General features: G+C 56.2%; 1 protein-coding gene across 11 annotated transcripts in view; it reads right to left on the minus strand.

The window, feature by feature from the left end:
• The window catches only part of BAIAP2 (BAR/IMD domain containing adaptor protein 2), a 42,550-nt gene that overhangs the window by 6,163 nt on the left and 14,268 nt on the right, over positions 1 to 22,119 (minus strand). For 5 of the 11 annotated variants that reach the window (XM_071573688.1, XM_071573678.1, XM_071573680.1 and 2 more), the window contains exons 4-14: positions 16,806 to 16,867; positions 16,432 to 16,503; positions 16,000 to 16,137; positions 5,619 to 5,771; positions 3,959 to 4,186; positions 3,126 to 3,327; positions 2,471 to 2,672; positions 2,311 to 2,379; positions 1,915 to 2,077; positions 1,589 to 1,687; positions 186 to 220 (exon numbers count right to left, since the gene is read on the minus strand). In XM_071573688.1, coding sequence (XP_071429789.1) covers positions 186 to 220; positions 1,589 to 1,687; positions 1,915 to 2,077; positions 2,311 to 2,379; positions 2,471 to 2,672; positions 3,126 to 3,327; positions 3,959 to 4,186; positions 5,619 to 5,771; positions 16,000 to 16,137; positions 16,432 to 16,503; positions 16,806 to 16,867 — 1,423 coding nt within the window. The remainder of the gene's footprint in view (positions 1 to 185; positions 221 to 1,588; positions 1,688 to 1,914; positions 2,078 to 2,310; positions 2,380 to 2,470; positions 2,673 to 3,125; positions 3,328 to 3,958; positions 4,187 to 5,618; positions 5,772 to 15,999; positions 16,138 to 16,431; positions 16,504 to 16,805; positions 16,868 to 22,119) is intronic. The other 6 variants (XM_071573682.1, XM_071573686.1, XM_071573681.1 and 3 more) reach the window with 3 other exon arrangements.

Here is a 22,119-nt window from a genome sequence, read left to right on the forward strand (position 1 = left end):
CCCAGGTTCCTCTACACTCACAGATGACACCTGCACACTATGTCCCCCACTGCTGGCCCATCCCAACCACTGCCAGTCCCCCAGGGAGCCCGTGCAGGGACCCCGATGGGGACATGGCACCATGACTTCACCCACCGCCACCACTAACAGTTCACAGGGAATGTGACAGGAAGGTGACATCTTACCTGCTGACAGACCTCGTCCCGTAGTCATCGAGACCCTGCAGAGAGGAGGGAGGAAGAACAGTGAGGGGGATGTGTACTGTGCCTGTTCAGGTGCCACTGGAGGGTCACGTGAACAGACCAAAGTGCATCAGGACCCAGGGATGCCAGGGCTGAGAGCCGATGCATTTGGAGAGGAAAGCGAGATATGAAGATGGTTGGAGTGGGATTCAGACAGCAGGGAATGAAGTTGCACCACTCTCTGCAGAATTTATCTGACCAGACATGGGAAAAAAAGACAGCTGGGAGAGCCCCTTCTGTGCTCTGCCCAGTCCTGCCATGGAACTGAGCTCCATCTGCTTCTGAGACACTCAGAAAGGGACTGAACAAGCTGGAAAAACATCAGTGGAATGTTCCGTGGAAAGAGGGTTTGTCTGTATTAACTCCCACCAGAAACCCACAGGGTTTTGGACCATTTTCTCCTTCAGCCGGTGCTGGGTGGGCTTTGCAGTGAGGAGGGACTGAGGGGCAGATGGGGACTGAGCTTTGAGAACATCCCTTCAGGACATCCCTCCTGAGCAAGGGCCTGCTGTGGGATATGACCCTGGAGCAGCTCCGCTCTCCATGACAAACACGGGATCACTGCAGGAAGTGGGGGTCTCTGGCCTCTGAACTGGCCATGCACCACGGATCAGAGACCCACATGCCCACCATCCCAGGAATGTTCCCAGTCACAAAACCCAACTCCAGCAGCAAATCTTCCTGGGGAAACTCAGCAAACAGCAAGAAGTGGGGCTGCGCTCTACCCCACTCCCTGCAGAGAGGACTAGATCCCAGTTGGAGCACCCTGCCAAAGGGTTGGATGCTGAACTGGATGCCACCTTTCCCCCCCTCCTCACCCTCTCCTCATCTGTCAGTACATGATGCCAGCATGGCTCATCTCACCACGCTCCTTTGGTCACATGGCTCCACCACACCTGGCTCCTTGCTCAGGCTGATCCAGTCTTCACGTGCACCCTCCCCAGCTCATTATCTGAGAAGCCTCGAGCTCTCCTTGGACGCCCCCCAGAACCCTGGTTGGGGTCTGCCCCACCATAGGATTGTCACCGGCTTGACGTGGCATGTGCCAGAGAAAACGCTTCCAGCTGCCTGTGAGCAGCCTGTTTCTGGTGGGAGACTCCCATGAAGTCAGCAAGTGTTGTCCTTTGGGGATTTATGAGGCTGTTTTGTGCCATTGCCCCCTGTGCCTTGCCCGTTCCCCCCAAACATAGCTCTCCTCTCCTGCTGCCTCCCTGCATCCCTCATCCCTTCTCCCCAGGAGAGGTGCTCAGCAGGAGCAGGGCCCCAGGCAAGGCAAGTGGTCACCAGGCAAAAACCAGCTGAACTGCCGTAGATCCCAAGGGAAACATTGCGTGTGTTGGACTTACAGCTGTCGACCTAGTGTAAGGCTTGTAGTGAGCGGAGGGTGCTTGGCACAGGCCACTGGAATAGTCTTTAATTGCACACCCATAGGGCATTAGGTAGTCCTAAAACAATGAACAGAGGTTGGAGAGCTGCCCTTTGGCATCCCCCACATCCACACCATGCTGGGACTGAACCATGCTCTGCACACCCCACCGGGTGGGACAGGGAAGCTGCAGAGCCCGAGCCACCATGGCCAGGCTGCAGGGACTATGCCCAGGGATTTGCTCCAGCATTCCCCATTCCTATAATGCCCCCTGAGTAAGAAAAGCCCTCAGTGCTGCGGGCTCACCTGGGAGAAGGCGGGAACGGCCACGCTGTACGGCCGCTGCTTGAAGGTGTTGCCGCCCTGTGCTGGGAAGGCCTGGGAGGCCATGCCATAGTCAGGAGGAGGGATGGCGATGTCATCCTTGTCCAGGAGGTTGCCAGTGCTGCTGCTCTTCCCTTGCTGCAGGCTTGGGGGGATCCAGAGCAGAGGCATCAGCACCAGCCCATACTGTGCAGACACCCCCAGGCCAATCATCCACCCATGGCAGGGGACCCCATGGCAAAAGCCACCCCAAGCCAGTCTGTGCTGTGAGTTATTCCTAACAAGAACTCCTAAATAATTCCTAATTCCCATCTCAAGTCCACAAGGCCATCCTGCAAGTGGCCCAGGGAACTCCTGGCACCCAGCACAGTCTCCTACCTGGTGTGGACCCGCTCGCTGCCATCATTGTCAAGGACCCGTGTGTAGGAGAAAGGAAACCAGCCCCTCCTGAAAGGCAAAGGCAGGGATGAATCCAAATCCAGGTATCTCCCTGGAGTATCCAGATGAAGCTGCTCCCGAGGACACCCAGTACACTCACATTTTGGTTTTCTCGCTCTCTCCGTAGTGCCAGCCGTCCCGGGCCTCTGGCACCAGCAGCGTGATGAGGTCACCCTCCTTGAAGCTCAGGAGGGTGCTGTTATCCCCAGCAGCATGAGAGAAAATGGCCTGCACCCTTGTCCTGCCGTTCCTCTCAAGCCCGGCGGCCATGGAGCTGGAGCGTGGCAGTGTCTTGTTTTCAGCTGGTGGGGACAGAGACCAGTGAGTGCCCCATATCTTTGATCCGTGGCCATACCCAAGGACAGGACAGGCCCTTCCTTATTTCATCCCAGGTGCCAACAAAGCCTTCAGTGTGACCAACACCTTCCTCATGAACAAGCAGGTTCAGACTCCTGACATCGCACACCTGCTGCAGCAAAGGGAGAAGCCTCCCTGCACCAGATTCTACAAGATTGTCCTCCTGGAAATCCTGTGAATCCCCACAGCAAAGGCTCAGCTCCATCATGTCCTAAGCCCCAGATCCAGAGGGATGAGCAGTGCTTGACACCAAGGGGATGCTGTTGGTGACTGCCCCATCACCACCACTATCCCAGATAATTGTCCCTGCCACCCCATCCCTGAGCACTGGCTGGCACAGCTGGCACATCCAGACCCACAGCCCCCCCAGCAGCCCCTGAGGAGAGCACAGGCCTCACCTGAGGCATAGCTGTTTTTCGGTGTCACGTTTTTGCGAACTGGGAGTGTATTGGAGTAAGAATCACTCAGCTGCTTCTGAGGCTGGGGAGGAGATAAAGATTTGGGCTGTGCTGGCTTCATCTCAGACCAGTGGTTGTACCCGTCGCTGTCCGAGCCCGAGACTCCATTCATCACCGGCATGGCCTCCTGCGCCGACATGCGCTACGGAGAGAGGAGGGGAGGGGGAACATGGCAAGGTCTGCATTAGGGCATCCCAGCATGGCTCCGGGGAGGTGGGCACATCACAGCTTCAGCCTGTTTGCCTTAGTTCCCCACCCAGGAAACTGTTCTGGAGGGAGGAGTGGGGTCACCTCTATGGTATTTTACTGCTCTGAGTTTCCTTGCACCTGCTCAATCCTCCTGAGCTCTGCTGCTCAGCTCATGCCCCCATGTCAGGGGTACACCCTCTTCTGAAGGGTCCTTCATCCCATGGGTCACTCCAGGGGCTTTCTCCCACAGTTACTGGGGTTCCTGGGTTCAGTTCCACAGCTCTAGGACCAGCCTAACTGGGACTAGTCTGGCCAGGCAAGCCCAGCTCGTGAGTTCCCCAAACTACCCCTCGAAGCCCCTGCGCCTCCAGAGCTCAGCAACCCTGGCAGGATGGGATGGGATGGGATAGACTGCCCATCCTCATGCCGGGCTCTTTCCCACATCCCAGGATGGCACATGCACGGAGTATCTGTGACAGCCCATCCAAAGGCCACTTGCCGAGGACAGCGGTGACACCGGCCCGGGCTCGTCCCTCTGGCTTTGCTCAGAAGGGCAGGACAGCTTCCAGCACAGAGATACTTACTCCTACAAAAGGTGCCAGCTCCGGGGGGACAGGGAGAGGTTTGGCACCAGGGATGGGGTCAGAGATGATGAGGTTGGACTTGGATGTGGACAGAGGGCTGGGCATAATGGTGCCATTGCTGCTGGCAGCCATCTGCTGCATCAGCTGTATGGCGCGGTCCGGGATCTTGTTGGGATCCGAGCAGGATTGTTGCCACAGTGGCAGCTTCTGCGTCAGCATCTCCTTCCCCTGCAAGAGGAAAACAAGGAGTGAGGGCACAGGGTGTGGAAAAACACTCCAGATCTGTCCTGTTCCCTGGGCAGCTCTGCATGGATCCAGGGCTGAACTGATCCAGGAGTGATCAACAGCTCTGTGCATGACATGGGCAAGATAACACACAGGGGTGTCCTGCTTCCAGGCTCTGATGGCAGCTGAGCCAGGAAGGTGTCATGAAAAATAGGAAAGAGGGAAGGAAAAGTAATCCATCTCCCTGGCTTATCCTGAGACATCCTGTGTGCAGCATCTCTAGGCTGTAGGGAGCTGGGTTCTGTGTGAAATGGAGTAATAAAACCTGCCCAAAGGCTTGGCAGGGCACAGCTTATGCTTTATGCTGTCCCTACATCCTGAGGGATGAGCTACTTGTTTTGGGTGCTCAGCCCTGAAAGCCTCCAGCACCCAAAGCCCACTGCTCCCTGCCCTCAGCAGAACCAGCGGCCACCGCCACAGTGCTCCAAACCAAGGGGGAGAAAGATACGAAGCTAAACTTGTTCTTATTCTCCCAGGATGTAGAAGCATCCCATTGTGTGACTCTGAAGGGGAAAATGTCCCAGACTCCCTGAGGTCACTCCTAAATCACAGCAGAGGGTGACCAGACACCTCTGCCTGACTTCCTCTGGAGACTACTTGGTCCTCACATATCAGCACCCCTCAAAAGCTGATTTCCAAGTCCCAGCACATTTCCCCACTATGTCTCACCAGCTCCAGGCTTGGCACAGCCTTGGGATCCCCCCTCTAGGAGCTGCAGGCAGCAGTGGGATGGAGTTTTTAGCCAGACACCCATCACGCTCTGGACAAGCCACCTGCAAAATCACCCTCCGTGTGCTGCTGCAGCAACAAGCTTTTGGCTGGTGCCTGCTGACCCCCAGCCCTGGGGGGGCTGTTTTTCCCCTCCTGCACTGTGCTCTCCATGCCAAGTGTGGATCCATCCTGCAGCGCAGTGCCAGGACAGCACTGAGTAATCCCAACTCCCTCTCCTGCTCCCGGTGCCAAGCGTGGCACTGACAGATGGCTGCTGTGAGCCACGGAGGGAGGTGCTGGGAACAACCAGAACGGGAGCACGAGGCTGTGGGAGCAGCACCGGCGTTCCCAGCCCTCGGCCGGATGGATTCCACTCCAGACCAATATGGGGTGCTGCCAGGCTGGCAGGTGGCAGCTCCACCCCTTGGTCCAGGCAGCCATGGGCAAGAGGGATGTGGCACTGCCAAGGGCAAGAGTTCCTGTTGGGGCATCTTGCCTGGGGTTCACCTGCTTGTCCATCACTACCTCTCCATCCCTTGAGCTGCAGGAGCTGCACCAGCCTTGGCTTTTGGAATGTCAGCTTGTTCTACCAGCAGTAGCTCGAGATGGGAGCACCCTCTCACTGACGGGGCAGTTGGGACCGGCCCCGCTGGGTGTGACTCACCTTGGCGTGGTAGGTGATGGCACTCTTGGCCACCGCACACTGTTTCTCTACCAGGAAGCAGAACCGTCTCCTCTCTTCTGTCAGAGCTGTCTTGTAGCCATCGGAGACGTAGTTTTCCAGCTCCCCTTGCTTGTTGCTGATGGCTTCAATGTACTAGAACAGGCAGAGGAGCAGAGAGGGGGCTGTCGTCACTGCTGCCCCCCGGGCGTGGGGCAGGGGGTGCTGCAGCATCCCCGGAGAGGGGCCCGCGGTGGAGCAGCAGGCAGGGAGCCCCTCCAGCACAGGACACGCACACATGTGCCTGCACAGCCCCTCCAACCCGCCCTTACTCATCGGAGCCCCCCACGCAGAGGCGCTGACTCAGCTCGTGGGCTGGCGGGACGAGCTGTACCCGCGTGGCCGCCCGCTCACCACCCGGGCTCGGGGGTGCCTGCAGGGGCTGCCCCGGCTGCCTGGCACTGCCAGTGCCCCCCACAGCCCCCGGCTCGGCCCTGCCAGCACCCAAACTGTCACACAGAGCACCACGGCTCCCAGCACCTCCCCTGCTGCTGCTGTCTGTGCCAAATCCCTGCCAGGTGCTGGATGGGCAGGGCTGTACTGCTGAGAAGGGGGAGCTGCAGCAGGATGGCACGTGGACCCCTCCAACACACACAATCATCAGTGATGATAAAACTACCAGGAGTGCCTTCAGTCTGTGTTTGCCAGTCAGCCACTGGGACACAGGGATGGCACCAGGGCAGTGCCACGTGCTGGTTCAGGACCCCCTGACGAGGACTGTTGGGGTGGTTGTTCCCAGGTGCTGCACCCTCAGGGCTGGCAGACACTGTGGCCCTGCCACTGCCAGGCAGAGATTCCACAAACACAGCAGCCAGAGGCTCCTCCACTGGCTCCTGCTCTCCCTGTGTGATGTGTGCCAGCACGGCTATGCCACACCGAGCTTTGCCAGTGCTGGCACACAGGGCTGGGGGAACGTGGCACAGGGGACTCCAGGGACTGCAAAGCACCACCAGCATCCCTGTGCACAGAGCACACAAGGTGCCCCCAGCTCCCCAACCTGGCCACTTTCTCCTCTCTCCATTCCTTTGGATGTTCTCAGCTCCACTGCAAGGAGCTTCCTCCTGTGATGTGGCACCAAGAGCAGCCACCAAGGCTCTGAGAGCAGCATCTCTCACCCATCACTGTCCTGCCCTGTGACACCTCCTTGTCTCCGGCTCTTCCCTGGGATAGCAGCACCAAGATGGAAAGCCACAGCCTTCCCCAGCCCAGGCAGTGCTGGATCTGCTTCAGGCAACCCAAACTTCTCCAAGATGGGAATTAAACTGGAAATTCAGGGCCCCAAGCAGCTCTGCCGCTTTCTTCACAGTTATCAGTTATTTTTAGCGTGCTACAATATTTATTAGCAGACACATAAAATGGAGCAAACCAACAAAAGCAGCAAGATTCAGTGACACTCTAGACTTCAAAGGGGGATTATTTCAGGGCTGGACCTGCTCCTGTTCCCACTCTGCTCTGAGCATTCCCAAAAGAGCAAACCTTGTGCAGGGCTCATGCCAGACCCAGCAGGTTTTTGTTTCCCCACATGCAGCAACACAGGTGGGGAAAAGGGGTCAGTGAGAAATGGGTTAAAAAACCCGTTTTGCAACCAAAAACCCTGTTTCAAGGAGAATTTTTTCCTCCCAAATGAGAAAATCCAGTGCAAATGCCTGTGGTCAGGAAGAGAAGTAAGTGAAGGGAGCCGAGCTGATGCCACTGGGCACAGACATGATGGAGGTTTTGGCATCACCCCCAAGCAAAGATGCGGGCACAGAGGCACTGGGGTCGGTGTGGCACAGGGAGGAGGCACAGCAGCCCTGCACACAGCCGGGGGCGGCCGTGGGAGGATGTGCTGCCAAGGGAAGGCATCGCTCCCGCAGCGGGCTCGGAGCAGCACGCCGCCTCCTCCCGGGTATTATTAGCCTGGGAACAGCACAGGGACAGAGCTCAGAGGCAGCAGCCCGGCAGTGGTGATGGGAGCCAGCGGGATGGATGCCCCACTGCCAGCCGGGAGAGCCCTCAGCAACCCCAGGGGCCAGTGCCCTGGCCTTTCAATTGCAGCCCTGCTCCACCCGGGACAGACTCAGCCCTGCCATCCCCAGTGCCAGCCCGGAGAGCCCTCAGCTCCCTCAGGGGCTGGTGCCCTGGCCTTTCTGTTGCAGCCCTGACATCCCCAGTGCCAGCCTGGAGAGCCCTCAGCTCCCCCAGGGGCCGGTGCCCTGGCCTTTCTATTGCAGCCCTGCTCCACCCGGGATAGACTCAGCCCTGCCATCCTCAGTGCCAGCCCAGAGAGCCACAGGGGCTGGTGCCCTGGCCTTTCTATTGCAGCCCTGCTCCACCCTAGATGGACTCAGCCCTGCCATCCCCAGTGCCAGTCCGGAGAGCCCTCAGCTTCCCCAGGGGTCGGTGCCCTGGCCTTTCTATTGCAGCCCTGCCATCCCCACACACAGCTCCACAAAGTTTCTGTGCCAGGGGAAGCACCAGGACGATGCTCCCACTCCTGCAGAGCACCATTTCTGGAAGGAACCACAACCCTGCCAGCACCTGAAACAGCAGGAGCAGAGGAGTACACACAGACCCCGACCCCACAACTCAGCCTGCTTCATTTACTAACTGGGCCATGGAGAACGTGAAGGTGAGGAGTGAAACGAGTCCAGCTCAATTTGGTTCAGTAGCACAAGGACCATCTCACTACGATTCCCTGTAGGATCCCCATCCTCGGGTCAGCCACTGCCATGCCCTGGCAGGGTGTGCGGGCACAGCTCCAGCCCAAACACACCACAACACAGTGAGAAACCCTTATCTTGGCCACGTGAGAGCTTCAGTTCCAACCATGATTTAAATAGGCAGGTACAAGCCTTATTTACATCCCTGCTCCAGGCTGGTTTTGCAAGGATCCTGCTCATTCCTCTGCTGAGGAAAGGCTTGTCTCAACAGCTCAGCCAGTCGGAACATGCCGCTTTGCGAGCACAGAGCCCACGCTCTAAACTTAGTACTCAGAGCTTTATATACTTTATGTAAATATGCTCCATGTGCCATTGATTTATCCAGAGCCTTGACTTTACACGTTATTCCATTACAAAATGGCGAGCAATGCTCCTTGTTCATGAGGGGCTTTTCAGTTTGGGTTTGCTCAAAACGACAGAGATCTTTCAGATAACGCCTAGAAAGGCAAATTTAAATACAAACCCTGTTAGATGTGCCAGATGTGCAGGGGAAAAGTAGCACACAATGCACAATGTAAAACCTGAGGACTGTACTCCAAGGAGTGGCTCTGGCTTAACCAGGAGCAGGGGTTCACCTGCAGCCAGGTGCCCACCAGGACCTCTGGGATGCTACTCATGTCTCCACTCCTCAGGAATGGAGGGAACCTGCAGCCACTCCACGTTTTGAGCCCCAGCCAAACACCTTTCTCAGCTTGTCAGGACCTGAAACCCTGTGTAATGGCTGGGGGAAGGTGCTTCACTCCAGCCTTGGTGCACTTGGGCTCTGCAGCAGACTCCCCAGATCCCCCTGACAAGCACCACTTGAGTGCTGCATTGTAAATTGAGACCTTTATTTAGGTTGCCAGCTTCACATGTTAAGCATTGTCTAAATAAAATTCCGAGTTTAAAGGAGGAAAAAAGAAGTCCCAGTTTCTGACCCGAGCAGGCAGGGAAGCGACCAAGGCAGTGGTTGTGTCCAAGGCCAGAGCAAATGCCAGAGCCACCCAACAGCCCCAGAAAATCTTTTCTGGGTTTCTGGGTTGGAGAGGCCTCAAATAACTCCCCCATGGCCCCCCCGCCTCCTGCATCCACTTCCAATTCACGGGAGTCGCTGATCTAATTAGCAATGTCAGCACGTGGCGGCGCCGGGCAGAGGCTTTGGCACAAGATGCTGCCTCGGCACGGGGCTGGCAGAGCCAGAGCCCCTGCCCGGTCTGGGGGGCACCCCTGGCCATGGGGGCTCAGTCAGGGACCCCTCCAGGGCCTGGGCACACCAGTGATGCCGGAGTGACCCTTGGCCACGCTGGGTACTCTCCATTCTGCAGCCAAAGCAAGTGACCCCTCGGTCAGACAGAATTAGGAACACGAGAAGGTGGAAAGGAAACAACTGCTGCCAAGTCCCAGCTCGAGCGGCCACTGCCGGCCCTGGCACTGAAAGGCAGGGCACACACAGCCCTGCCGAGCCACTGACGCCTCCCCAGCACCACAGCGACAGCTCCAAGGGTGTGAAGATCAGAGAGCAGCTGGGAAATGTCGAGACCCGAGTTCCCTTCAAGCACACACTGCTGTCAGAGCAGGTAGAGCAGCAGCATCGTCACTGCGCTCTGGCTGAGCCTTTAATAACCACATCCTCACTGGGAAATGAGTTCAAACCATTCCATCCCAGTCAGGAACGTGCAAACTGGCTGGGAACATGAGCCATGGGCAATGCTGAGCCCACCACAGAAATCATCACTGCAGATCCCTCCTGCTGATCAGATGCATCTGGCATTAATCAGGCTGAGAGAAGGACTGGACCCAGGAACAAGCAGACACAAACTGCCTTGGGGTCACCAGCACACCACAGCTGGGGTGCCAGGACACCACAGCGCGGAGTTTGGGGGCCAGAAAGCCAAGAGGAACACATGGTGGGCATTCTTCCATCCTGCACCAAGAGGGATGCAGAGCAGGGAAGGGACTGTGCCACTGAGCCAGCTCCAGCTCTCATGCCAAGGAGGGACTGGTCAGGATGAGTGGCACAGAGCAGTGGGAAAAGACAAAGGAAAGGTCAGGAAAACGAGGGGGGCTCTGAGCTGTGCTGGATCGATGCAGAAGGCTGAAATACCTGGAAGGAGTAAACATGGATAGAAGGGAGGATTTATTTAGGGAACCACGAGGGAGAATAGCTAGAAAGTAATGGGATAAAATAAAAAAGAAGTTAGGCTGATTAGCAGGGGAAGAGCATCTAAGCTGGGGAACAGTCTCAAGCAAAACCAGCTGAAACCCTCCCATGGCACAGAGCCAGAGCGAGGAGAACAAGCAGCCAGGGATCCTCAGCCTCAACAGCTTTTCCTCATTCCCAGAACTTGCTCGTTGCATGGAAGCTGGCAGACCCCGGAGCAGCCTTGGGGGGTGACACTGTCCCCTCCAGCCCTCAGCACTGCCCAAGTGTGGCACAGAGAGGGAGGGAGGTTGGTCAGTGGGTTGAGCCAGAGCGATGCCAAGTTTGAGTCTGGGGATATCAGCAGCTCTTTCACAGCCAGGAAGGAGAGCAGAGCGGGGAGGTGAGCCCTGACCCAACCAGAGCTGTAACAAGGCAAACAAAGCAGCAGCCCCATAGCAGGGAATGCCCATCACGGGTCACAGTGGGAGCCAAAATGCATTTCCCTGCCTTGTGCAGGAACATGGACCCCACAGAGTCACAGGAGCCCCTCCAGAAGCACATGGGCACCCCAGAGCCCTGCACCTTTCCCAGGGAGGGGACAACCCCACCCTGCCCTGCACAAGCACTGACATCTCCATCCAGGGAAGGCACTGGCCCCTGACACGCTGCCCATCAGCCTTCCCTGCTCCAGCTCCAGCCTCTCCCTGTGCTGGGCCTGCTGGTGATGGTTATCCAAGGTGATGTGAAACACAGAGCAGATCCTGGGGAGCCAACCCCCGGAGTTTGTGTCCTCCAAGGACACCAGTCTGCCTTCCTCCCCCGAGAAGGGCTGTCTCCCCTTGTTATGGTCCCTGTCTCACACATCTGCTCACTGGGCACCAACCACATTCCTCCCCTGCTCCTGCTCAGCACCAGCCACGCACACATGTGGTGTTACATAAAATCCAGCGAGCAGAGCAGCAGGGAAGGGCTGGCTCCAGCCAGCTCTGCGGGGGCTTCACCAACAGCTGCTTAAAACATTCCCTCAGTACAGGGACACCCCAGATCAGCACCTCAGTGCACAAAGTTTGGAACCAGAAGGCTCATCGGACACAGCCCTGAGCTGCTCAGGCACTTCCAGAGAACACTCCCAGGTGGGCAACCTGTGCCAGGGCCTGCCCACCCTCACAGGGAAGAATTTCTTCCCAATATCCCATCTAGCCCTGCCCTCTAGCAGTGGGAAGCCATTCCCCATTTTCCTGTCCTTCCAGGCCCTTGTCCCAAGTCCCTCTCAAGCTCTCTTGGAGGCCCTTTAGCCCCTCACAGCCTTCTCTTCTCTTGCTCGGTTTAAATATATATCCTCCCTCAGCCCAAATTCTAATCCAAGCTGGAGAGAATCACCTGGAGCTGCTGAGCTTTTAGAGTCCTTCCTATTTGACTTTCACTTAAACCTCATAACCTGGTTTGTGCAAACTTTGTGTTAGTTAGAACTTCCTGACCTACACCTAAAATTACTTCTCCTGATGGGAATATCCAAATGAGGTTTCAATGACAAAAGTTTATAAAACTCCCCAGGTTATTTGGTACAGTGGTATTCAATGCTTAAAATATTCCCACAGGAACAAGGATAGGTGGGGGCAAAAGAGAGATCTGGGCAGAGGCTGAGTTCAGCCCCCACTGCCCACCCAAGGTCACCCACTGCCACCCAGGTCAGGCACAGCCTTTCACCACAAACCTCAGCCTCAGCTTTGCTATTTAGGCTGAATTACAGCCAGTTTGTCTCAGGACAGTGCAGAAATCCAATTGTTCACAGGACTAATATGATTTGACAAATAATTTGAACCAACATAACTTCATTGCTGAGCTGCTGATTCAATCCAGGTCCCAAACCCATCATGACCTTGATTTCATGGCTTGATCACAACCAGTCTTTAATGAAATTACAGCACTTAAGCTTCCCTGGTGATTGTTTAATCTTAATATTGTTTTCATTCTTCTTCATCAAAGAAGTGAAGTGAATGGAATTAGATTGTTCTCCTGGTTTTCAGCACCGGTCAGAGCCCCATCTCAGTCACTCCTCGAGGAAGATGAGCCATGTGAGGCAGGTGGCTGTCTCAGCACTCAGCCCTTGTGTGGAGCAGCAGCTTGGACTGATTCATAAGGAATAAAAACCTGGCTTAATGCAACATTCAGCAGCACCAACCCACAACCACAGCGTTGCTGCCGACCATGACAGACAGGGCTTTGGAGCTGCAAAATCCCTCCTGCAGCCTCACGGCACCTGGAGCTGCTTCAGAGCTGCCTGAGTTGTCTGGACTGCAAACCACGAGGTGTTTGAACTCCTCGACCATTTAAATGCGGCAACACTCGTCTCCAACTGTGAAACTTCACAAAGTCAGCACAAGAGACAGTGGCTGGATGATGTGAGACCTGCAGAAAAGCCTGGATCAGCTCTCTCTATGCAACGAGGGGCTGACGCAGTTCAGGAGTAGCCTCCTGCAAGTGTTCATGAGCATCACACCTCTCAACCCCCCTGCTCCAAAGCTACTGCTCACCAGCCATGAGATAGTTCATTACGTGCAGTTCCTGCTGACCTTCAGCATTTATTTCTGCTTTATAAAGGCGAAAAATCTGAATTAAATGAGTAAGAGGTTGAGACATTTGGGCTGTTTTACTGGGCTCTTTGATTGATCTAGCAGAGTGTGGAGCCAGAGCCAAGCTGGTGCCCCAGCCCAGCCAAGGGCTGTCCTCTGTCCACTTTTCAAACTTAGCCTGGAGGGCCTCAAATCTCCTCTCACCTTGACAGATGTTACATAAAGCAGGTCCTGAAGCTCCCTGCAGGACAGCACTGCCACTGCTGCTCCCCCACACGTGTCTCACCCACCCGTCTCTCTGCCAGGCGATGACAGGATGTGGTCACTCAACAAGTGGTGAAGAGGCAGAAAGGAGCAATTCTGCTTCCCAGAGCATTAAATATGAAGAAAGATGATGACAGAGCATCAGACTCCTGGCTGCTGGAGCAGCTTACACAGATGACTCTTCAGAAGAGCAAGATGTTATTGCTGTATTGAAGGAGGTGACTGATGCAGCTACCAGGATGATTCCATCAACAGCAGCTTCTCCCACAAACAGACAAGTAACCAGCCACAGCCCATCAGGAGAGCTCCCTCCAGCCGTGGCTGATCTGTCAGCAGTCCCCAGGTGCAGCTGTCAGCATCCCAAAAGCATCACAAGGCGCCTCCAGCAGCTTTGGGGATGGCACCAGGGGTTTGGCAAGTGTCCACAGGGGTGGTTTTGGGTCAGCTCAACAAACTGAGCACCACACAGAGGGGCAGCTGCCTGGGGCTCTGCTTGAACCAGGCTGAGAAAGCCCCACAAAGCTTTGCAGAGGCTCCTGATCCACTATAAGGCCAGTTCCAACTACACAAAGCCCCCCACAAAGCTCCTTCCTTGAGCCAGCACCAACACCCATGTAGCTCCAGGCTGGACCCTGCTTGCTGCAATCCCTCTGCTCTCTGATGCCCAGGCAAACGTAAGAGCAGCTTCAAGGGTGGCACAAAACACTCTCTTTTTCTGTTAAGGAAACAGCAGCTTTGCAGGCAGAAGAGAGCAGAGGGGGACTGCCCTCTTGGCTGAATCCAGCAATTTTAACTTTGTATTTTCATCTAAAGGAAAGGAAACCCCTGCTGTGCCCAGCTGAGCAGTCACAAAATCACAGAATATTCTGAGCTGGAAGGGTCTCATAGCTCTCTAAGCTCAAAAGCCATCATAAGGCTTTTTCAGAGATAAGCGCTTCCTAAATACTTACTGCTGGAAGATTAAAGGGAATGAGTGCCTGATCCTGTTTCGCTGCCCCAAGAGCTGTGCTAACAGGACTATCCCATCTCTGCCACATCACAGCAGGAGGCTCAGCCCACCCCCTCCTCTCCCACCTGCACACAGCCCAGCCTGGGATGGATTCCCTCCTCCTCTGACTCGGGGTGTGGGATGGGGATCCCTGCCCGGCGGGTTTGGCAGGAGAGGGCTGGCTCTGGCAGTGACTTTGCTCTGTTGTCCCCATCAGCAGCTCTCACAGGTGTGGGGGTACCAGAGGTGCCTGACAGGGCTTTTCTCATGCAGCAGGAATTTTGGAGCCAGGGCTTGTGGAGACACCACACTCAGAAGTGGTTTGAGCTGCTCAGCTCTGGAGAGCACACCAGTTCCCCCCACCTCAGCAGGCTGGACATGGAGCTGTGCTGTGCCAGCACCTTCCAGCCCCATTCCAGCCCCGCTCCAGCCCCTTCCAGCTCACTATGCCACCTCAGCACCTCCAGTGCTGTGGCTCCACACAGGACCCACATGCTGAGCCACAGGGGATGATGGCAGGTACATTTTTCTCCCTCAGTGCTTGTTCTGATTCCTGCCACTATTCCCCAAATTTCAGTGCAATTAAGAATGTCACATCCCCAGCACAAGCCTCCCTGTAACTCTGTTGGTGACTAAATGCCATCAAATGACATTAAATTCACCTCCACAAGCAAAGTGCCACTGACGTTCAGATCCCCTTCAGCAAACACAGATCACTGACATGTTACTGGCCTGTGGCACCTGAAGAAACAGACCCTGCTCTCAACACAACACACACTCCTACATCTTGAGACAATAGTAGGTAATTTCAGGATTCATCTTCCCCCTTCCAAGCACCACTTGTGCCACCACTATTCCATGGCCTGAGCTCCCACAGCAGTGCCCAACAGTCAGCCAGGGCATGTTAGTGCATCAGTTATCCCTTTAGGTTTGCCAGGACCAGCTGTGCTCCAGGCAAAGCTCCAGGTGAAGGCTGCAGAGTGCAAGGGACACGAACTCCTGCTGTGAATTCACCAGCGACCCAAGTGCCGCAGCCCCTCAGCATGTCCTGGTGGTGCCAGGATGTCCCCTGGATGCTCCTTGGTGAGACTCCAACCCCAAATGCCCCTTGGCAGGGCAGCCCCACCCCTCAGCCCGCAGCACAGGTGCCAGGAGGGACCCCAGCCCGCGGAGGAGCCCACGCGCCGTCACACCACGCTGATTCACCACGGCCGCCCCCGCGGTGGGGAAGGGGCACCAGGCACGGAACACACACAGCACACCATCCAGAGGATGATGGCTCAGGCACAGCAAAAACTAACAAGCTTTTGGGTTCATTCATGAAGCTAAGAGGTAAGAAGCACCAGGAGCAGTGGGTAGAGGATGGTCAGGCATCGGCACAAGCCTGGCACATCTGCCAAGGGGAGCCTGCGGCCCCCCACTCTGCACCACTGCCAGAAGAACAGCCTGTTCCACCTCTGGCTGCCGCCCCCTCGCTATCCACACCTCCCACACTCCATGAGAACCCCTAATTCTGCTGGGCCCTTCCTCTAGTGAGAGCAGGAAGTCCTTACCAAAGCACTTGCAAGAGCTCGGCCATCTCCACCGTGCAGCACCAAGCCCCTGCTGCCAGCCCAGGGACAACGCCTGTGTCCCCCCACCCGAAACTCCCATGTCCCTCAGTCCAGGGTCCTACCTGCAGCTCCTTGTCCGAGTACTTCTGCGGGTTCTTGCTGCCTTGGCTCTTCTTCCGAAGTTTCTTCAGCTCTGCCTGGCACTTGTCGAGTGAGTCCCCCTTGCTCCTTTGCTCCGTCTGGTACTTCTTCAGTGCAGCCTGGATGTGACAAGGGAAAGCTCTGAGCCTCAGCCACAACTCCTGCTGCCAAGCAGTCACAGAAACAAGCAGAGACCCTCTGGAAAAGTGGGATCCCCGTGGCACAGGGGGCAAACAGGGGCTGCAACCGCCTGACACAGGGGACAACAGCGTTCCATGCACAGTGACATGTGTGATGTTGGGGACAGGAGCTGTGGCTGGGGACAACACCCGCGAGCTGGGAGTGGGTGACAGGGGAGATGTGGGGACACCCAAGCCAAGGGTTGTGCTGCCAGACATCTGCCCATAACTCACACTCAGGTACCGTGAGTCCAGCTCCACCTTCTGCTCCAGCTGCGTCAGGAGCTCGTTGTGGAAGGACTTGAGCTGCAGGGAGAAAGAAAACACATGGGGAGGGCTGGCAAAGACTGCCTGGGGGGCACCAGATGGCACCCAGGACGGTAGGTGAGCAGAGCTGTACAGACAGAGCTCAGGCTGATGGCAGTGAGAGACAGAGACACCCAGAGAGGGCCCAGCAGGGCAGGAACAGGTGCCCAAGCAGAGTAGAACCTTTGCAGCTCAGCAAATCCATGTCAGAGGGGCTGATGTCACTCAGACATGGAAAAGCATTTGCACTTGCAGAGCCCCATGCCAGGCAGAGGCCCTGGCATGGCAGGCTGGGCACTCACCATCTCCTCCAGCTGGTTCTGGATCTGCCTGTGGACTTCTGCCATCTGGAAGAGCACATCCCCTGCAAAGACAAGATGAAGGGAGGGGGTTTGAGGCACCGAGCTCAGGGGGACACTCCAGGGCTGGGGCAGGCAGCACCCTGCTGGCAAGGTGGGCTCTGCATCCCCTCCCAGGGGTGCTGCTGGAATGTTCCCATCTTTGGGGAGCTGCAATGAGACAATGCTCATCTGGGACAAACAGGCAAACCTCGTGTAGCAGGAAAGGAAACAAGGACAAGCAGCAGCAGGATTTCAGCACCCAAGGGCAGCCCTTGACCCCCAGGCCAAGCACAGGGCACCTGCAGTGGACAGACACGGCTCTGGCACACAGTGCAGGTCACAGGACGTGGGGCTAAGCCCTGGGTTGGTATTTGCCTCAAAACCAGTGGACTTGTTCAGCCTCAGAAGCTGAGCCAGGTGTGGGCAGCGAGGGCAGAGCCTGGGCTGTGGCTGTGGCCAAGGAGTCTCAGCTCAGCTCTGTCACTTCCTTCCATTTTTCTTTTCCAATGCAGGATTCCAGCCCCACACCCAGTGCTGTTCCTGGAGGAAGGGCAGTGTCCTGCCTCAGCAGAAGCCCCAGAGTGGCTGGAGCCAGACACACACACACAGGAGCATCTTTTAGGAGCAGAGCCAGCGCTACCACTCCACTAAAAGCCCTGATCCTGTCTCTGGATAAGAGCAAGCTCTGGGGAGAGCCCAGCTCTGTCAGCTCTTTTCAGTGCTGATGTGGAAGCTTTTCCTTTCAGCATGGCAAGTTGCAGCTTCCCAGGAGGCTCCCAACCTCCATGGTGCTGATTGCAATGGAAAGCCATGAGCTGTGTCTCTGAGCTGCTCCTGTCTCAGGGCTCGGCCCAGTAGGGTCCCAAGGAGGGCTGGGGAATCCCTGACACTCGCTGGAGCTCTCCAAAGAGGAGCAGCCTCCCACATCCCATCCCAGAAATGCAGAGCAGCACCTCTGATAACTCAAAGCCCCAGAGATACAGACCATACATACATACATGGAGTTTTAAAAGACACAACCCAACCCCAAGGATGGGAAATGCAATAGAGAGGGGACACCAGCCCCAGATCCCAGAATAACATGTGGTGTGAGAGAGTGCAACACTCCCAAGGCTGCTCAAGGTGGAAGTGGAAGCTCCCAGCAGGAACAAGCTTGGGAATCACTGAGGATCTGGTGGTGAGCAGTCACAGCCCTAACCCCACACGATGGAGGGTCCCACTTCCCCCAGCAGCAGACAGTGTCTGGGGGTGCTTCCACACAGGGCTGCTCCCTCCTGTCCTGCTCCAGTGACAGCCTGTTTTGGGAGCAAATTCCATAGTTTTGGCATATTTGGGAGTGGAGGAACACATGGGCCCTCTGCACAGGAGTGACATCCTGGGCACCAAGACAGATGTGCCCTCTGCACAGGGAGCCAAAGCTCAGGGAGGCTGGAATGAGCCAAACCAGCACCTCACCGTGCAAGGGAACAACTGGGACCCTCATGCAGCAGGGATGGCGTGTGCTGGGCCAGCCCCAGTCCCTGCCCGTCCCCAGGCACACAGGCCACGCTCCAGCTGATTGTCAACACCCCTGGCCGACCAGGAACAACCTGCCCCAACATTTCTTTGCTCTCCTGGCTGGAGCAATTCGTACTTTGCACCATACACTGTGTCTCAAACCTTCTGCAAACATTAAAATCTGACTCCTTGGCAGGCACTGGCCCTTTCTGCTGTGGCTGGTGGAGTGACAGAACCGGCTGCTGTCAGGGCATCATCCTCCTGTGCCCTCTGAGAGAGCAGTGATGCCCAGAGCATCCCACTGAGCTGAGGTGACCAGATGGCAGGGCTGCTCCTTTGCCAAGATTTCCACGGCCACCGAGCTGGCTGTGATTTCTCCAGCCGGTTCTCCAGGTGCTGAGCCAAGCGGAGCACCCACCCCCAGCCATCACACATGTCTGCAGTGAGGAGCCTCAGCATGGGCAGGGAAGTCTGGGCAAGGGGTCACCACCACAGCCCCGCCAGGAAATGGCTCTGGCTTGGGCTGTGACAGGTCAATGGAGGGAAATGCATGAATTCCCACTGCAAGGAGGCACTGACGTCACGCTGAGCAGGCTTTGTCAGGAGGGTATCAATCCAAGGGTGGCTCGCTCATAATTCCCAAAGCTTGCACCACTCTCTCTCTTGCTTTCCCTTTGGCCAGAGTGGGAGTTCTGAGAGTGCCAGCACAGGGCTGGATGGGGGCTCTGGCCACCAACACCGAGCTCCCAATCCACCAGACAGTGGGGACTTCAGAAATAATATCCATATCCCCAGATCCCCTCCAGGTACCCCTGCACTGGGGCAGGAGGGTTCTGCCTCCCTCCCCACACTCCTCTTCCAGGGAACTGGCCAGTTCCCAGCAGCCAGGGCGTCTCTCAGCACAGATACACATCTTTCGGGTTGACTTTCTCCTCCACTGCCACCCCCTCAGCTGTTATCGCGGGCGTTCCAACCCCACATCAAAGTGAGCAGCGGCACAGAGCCTGTGCCAGCAGCACAGCATCCCTGTGTCCCATCCCTGTGCCCCCTGCCCAGCCCAGCACCCAGAGCTCCAGGTGAGCCCCGTGCTGCAGCCAGCACAGCACAGGAAGGTGGCTGGATGCCTGCCCAGAGCCACATGAGCTTCCTCCCGCAGCCTCTCCCCAGCCAGCTCCGAAGAAACCAGCTCCAGCCTTCCCAGGGCCTCTGTCACTGCAGGGAGCCCACGCTGGGCAGCAGAATTTGAAGTAAATCTCCTAAAAATAGCAGTAGCATGGTGTGAATTCTCATATAGCACCTCTGGCACCCCGATACCCCCACACCATGAGCTGCTTCACCACCAAAAAAAACCTACAGACTGTGTGAGACATTAACAGACATTTCACCCCAAAACCAACCCAGAGCAGCAGGGATGAAGTGAAACTGTGAGTAAGAGATACCACAGTAGCTGGAAAGCCTAAATATTTCAAATCCTGGCTCAGAAGAGGAACTATGTCTTTGTTGCAGAGGTACCAGCATGAAATGGTGGGGGGACCAGAGTGGTGATGAGGAGACCACCCTAAAGCATTCCCAGACCTCAATGGCAGGGCTGGGGCCACGGCACAGGGCACACACCCTGGCACCAGCACAGCCACCCACACCACAGGTGCTGTGCATCACCTGCCACAGGTATTTGTAAGTTAAACACCTGAACTCCCACTGTGCAGCAGGACAAGAGCTCAGGTCACAATGGGAGTTGTGCTGAGCTCAAGCCCCACTGCCTTGCTGCCAAAACACACATCCTGCAGGTGAAGAACCTCCAGGTGAAGCCTCTCACCTACACCCAGCAGGAAAAATCAAGAGGGTTTCAGCCGCTCACACAGCTCCCCTCGGGCTCAGAGCACGGGGAAGGAGGAGCTGCTGTTTATGGCTGACTCACAGTATCGTTCTGGGAGAAGAACTATAGCAGCTATTGTGGGCCCTTCCCTTCCACACCCAGCCCACAACAGGCAAACAGGTTGTTCCACATCCCTCCCATTGCTACTGGAACGGCAGGAGCAGCTGCCCCTCCAGAAGGTGAAGCAGTGGGAACCCAGCTCAGGGGTTTGCTTTGGACTCTCCCCCTCTCTCAAGCAAGATACAAGCCATTTAAAAAAATACCAACAATTCACTAATGAAGGAGCCAAATTGCTCCAAGACAGAACATGCTGGTGGCTTGTGCGGGGCTGGAGCAGCCCAGCCTATGCTGCAAGGACAGGGGGAGATGGTGACCAGCAGCCAGAGGACCATCTTCCACCAGCCACAGCATCACCCACCAGCTCTCCTGGTGAGGGCTCAGGCACATCCCATAAACACGGACCAGCAGTAACTCTGCTCACACAACACCTCTGTGCTGAAGATCTGAGCCAGCCACGTTTAAGGCAGAAACATTTAGATGCAGCACTTGGGGAACTGTTTTAGTGGTGGCCTTGGCAGTGCTGGGTTAATGGTTGGGCTTTTCCAGCCTAAGCAATTTTTCTTCAGCAATCAGGAGGATCACTTCCCTCCTATTACTGTACCCTGATCCAGGCTCACAGACCCAGCACATGGCACAGACCAGCTCCCAAGTCCTGGGGAGCAGCACTCGCAGCCCAATCCCTCCCCGGGAGGAGACTCCATTTCCACCAGCACCAACGTTCCCTCTGACAGCTGGGGAAGAAGCAGAGTGTGTGGAAACAATCAGCTTCTCCACGCTGACTCATCTCTTTCCTCTTCCAAACGGTTTCACTTCTCCCAGCCCCGCAGGACTGGGCGATGTGTTGATAACACATCAGCGCCTGTCAGCCTTACAATGCTCAGCGCTGCTCCAGCCCCTGCCCCAGCCCCGCCTGGCACAGCTTCGGGCATTTGCTGTTTGTTTACTGACAGCCAAGGCAAAGGGAACAGCAGAGGCTTCCCGAGGCACTCTGACTCCTAACACAGTCCCACGAACTGCTCCCTCCGGCTGAGAGTTGCCACTGACAGTTTTACCAGGGATAGGTCAGAGACTGGGGTGACCTGGGGTTGTTCTGTTCCCTCCACACCCTCCTGGATGGGCACCAATCCTATGCCTGCACCAAGATGTTCATATTGGTGAGTCCCCAATGTCCAGCTGCTGTACTGGTGGCACTGGAGAACACGACCTCACATTCCCCAGCCTGGCCCACATGAGCCACCCTGCACACCAGCATCTCCACTGCTGCAGGAAGCACCTACCCAAAACAACCACAAATCCAATTAATTCCTGTTCCCAGCAGATCTGGTGCAGCAAAAGCCTCCGAGAGCCAGGCCAGACCCCGCAGCTGCTGCAGATGCTGAACTCTGGGCTGCCCCATCCCTGGAAGTATTCAACACCAGCTTGGATGGGGCTTAGAGCAACCTGGGCTGGTGGAAGGTGTTCCTGCCTGTGGCAGGGGGTGGCACTGGATGAGCTTTAAGGTCCCTTCCACCTGAAACCATAAAGGTGCCACTGGTTCTGATCTTACTCTGCAAATTAAAAGCCTTTACCAGGGGCTCATGTCAGCTTAACAATGTTTGACTAATTATTGCATGTGCTGCCCTTTCACAGCCCTGTGTGTCACTCAGAGCAGCTTCATTCATTCAAGGGACCTTTGGGAAATCCAACTGCTGAGCAAAATCCACCTCCAGCCCCAAAGGTGTTTCCTGCAGCTGCTGCTCAGCCTTAGAATCCCAGTGGAAACATCTCCAGATCCACCCATCAGGAGAATAAAACCCCTTTCCATGACTTTGTCATGGCCTAGTTTTCAAGAAGGTCAAAAGA

Source organism: Pithys albifrons, chromosome 19, assembly GCF_047495875.1.
Source record: "Pithys albifrons albifrons isolate INPA30051 chromosome 19, PitAlb_v1, whole genome shotgun sequence".
Classification (NCBI taxonomy): Eukaryota; Metazoa; Chordata; class Aves; order Passeriformes; family Thamnophilidae; genus Pithys; species Pithys albifrons.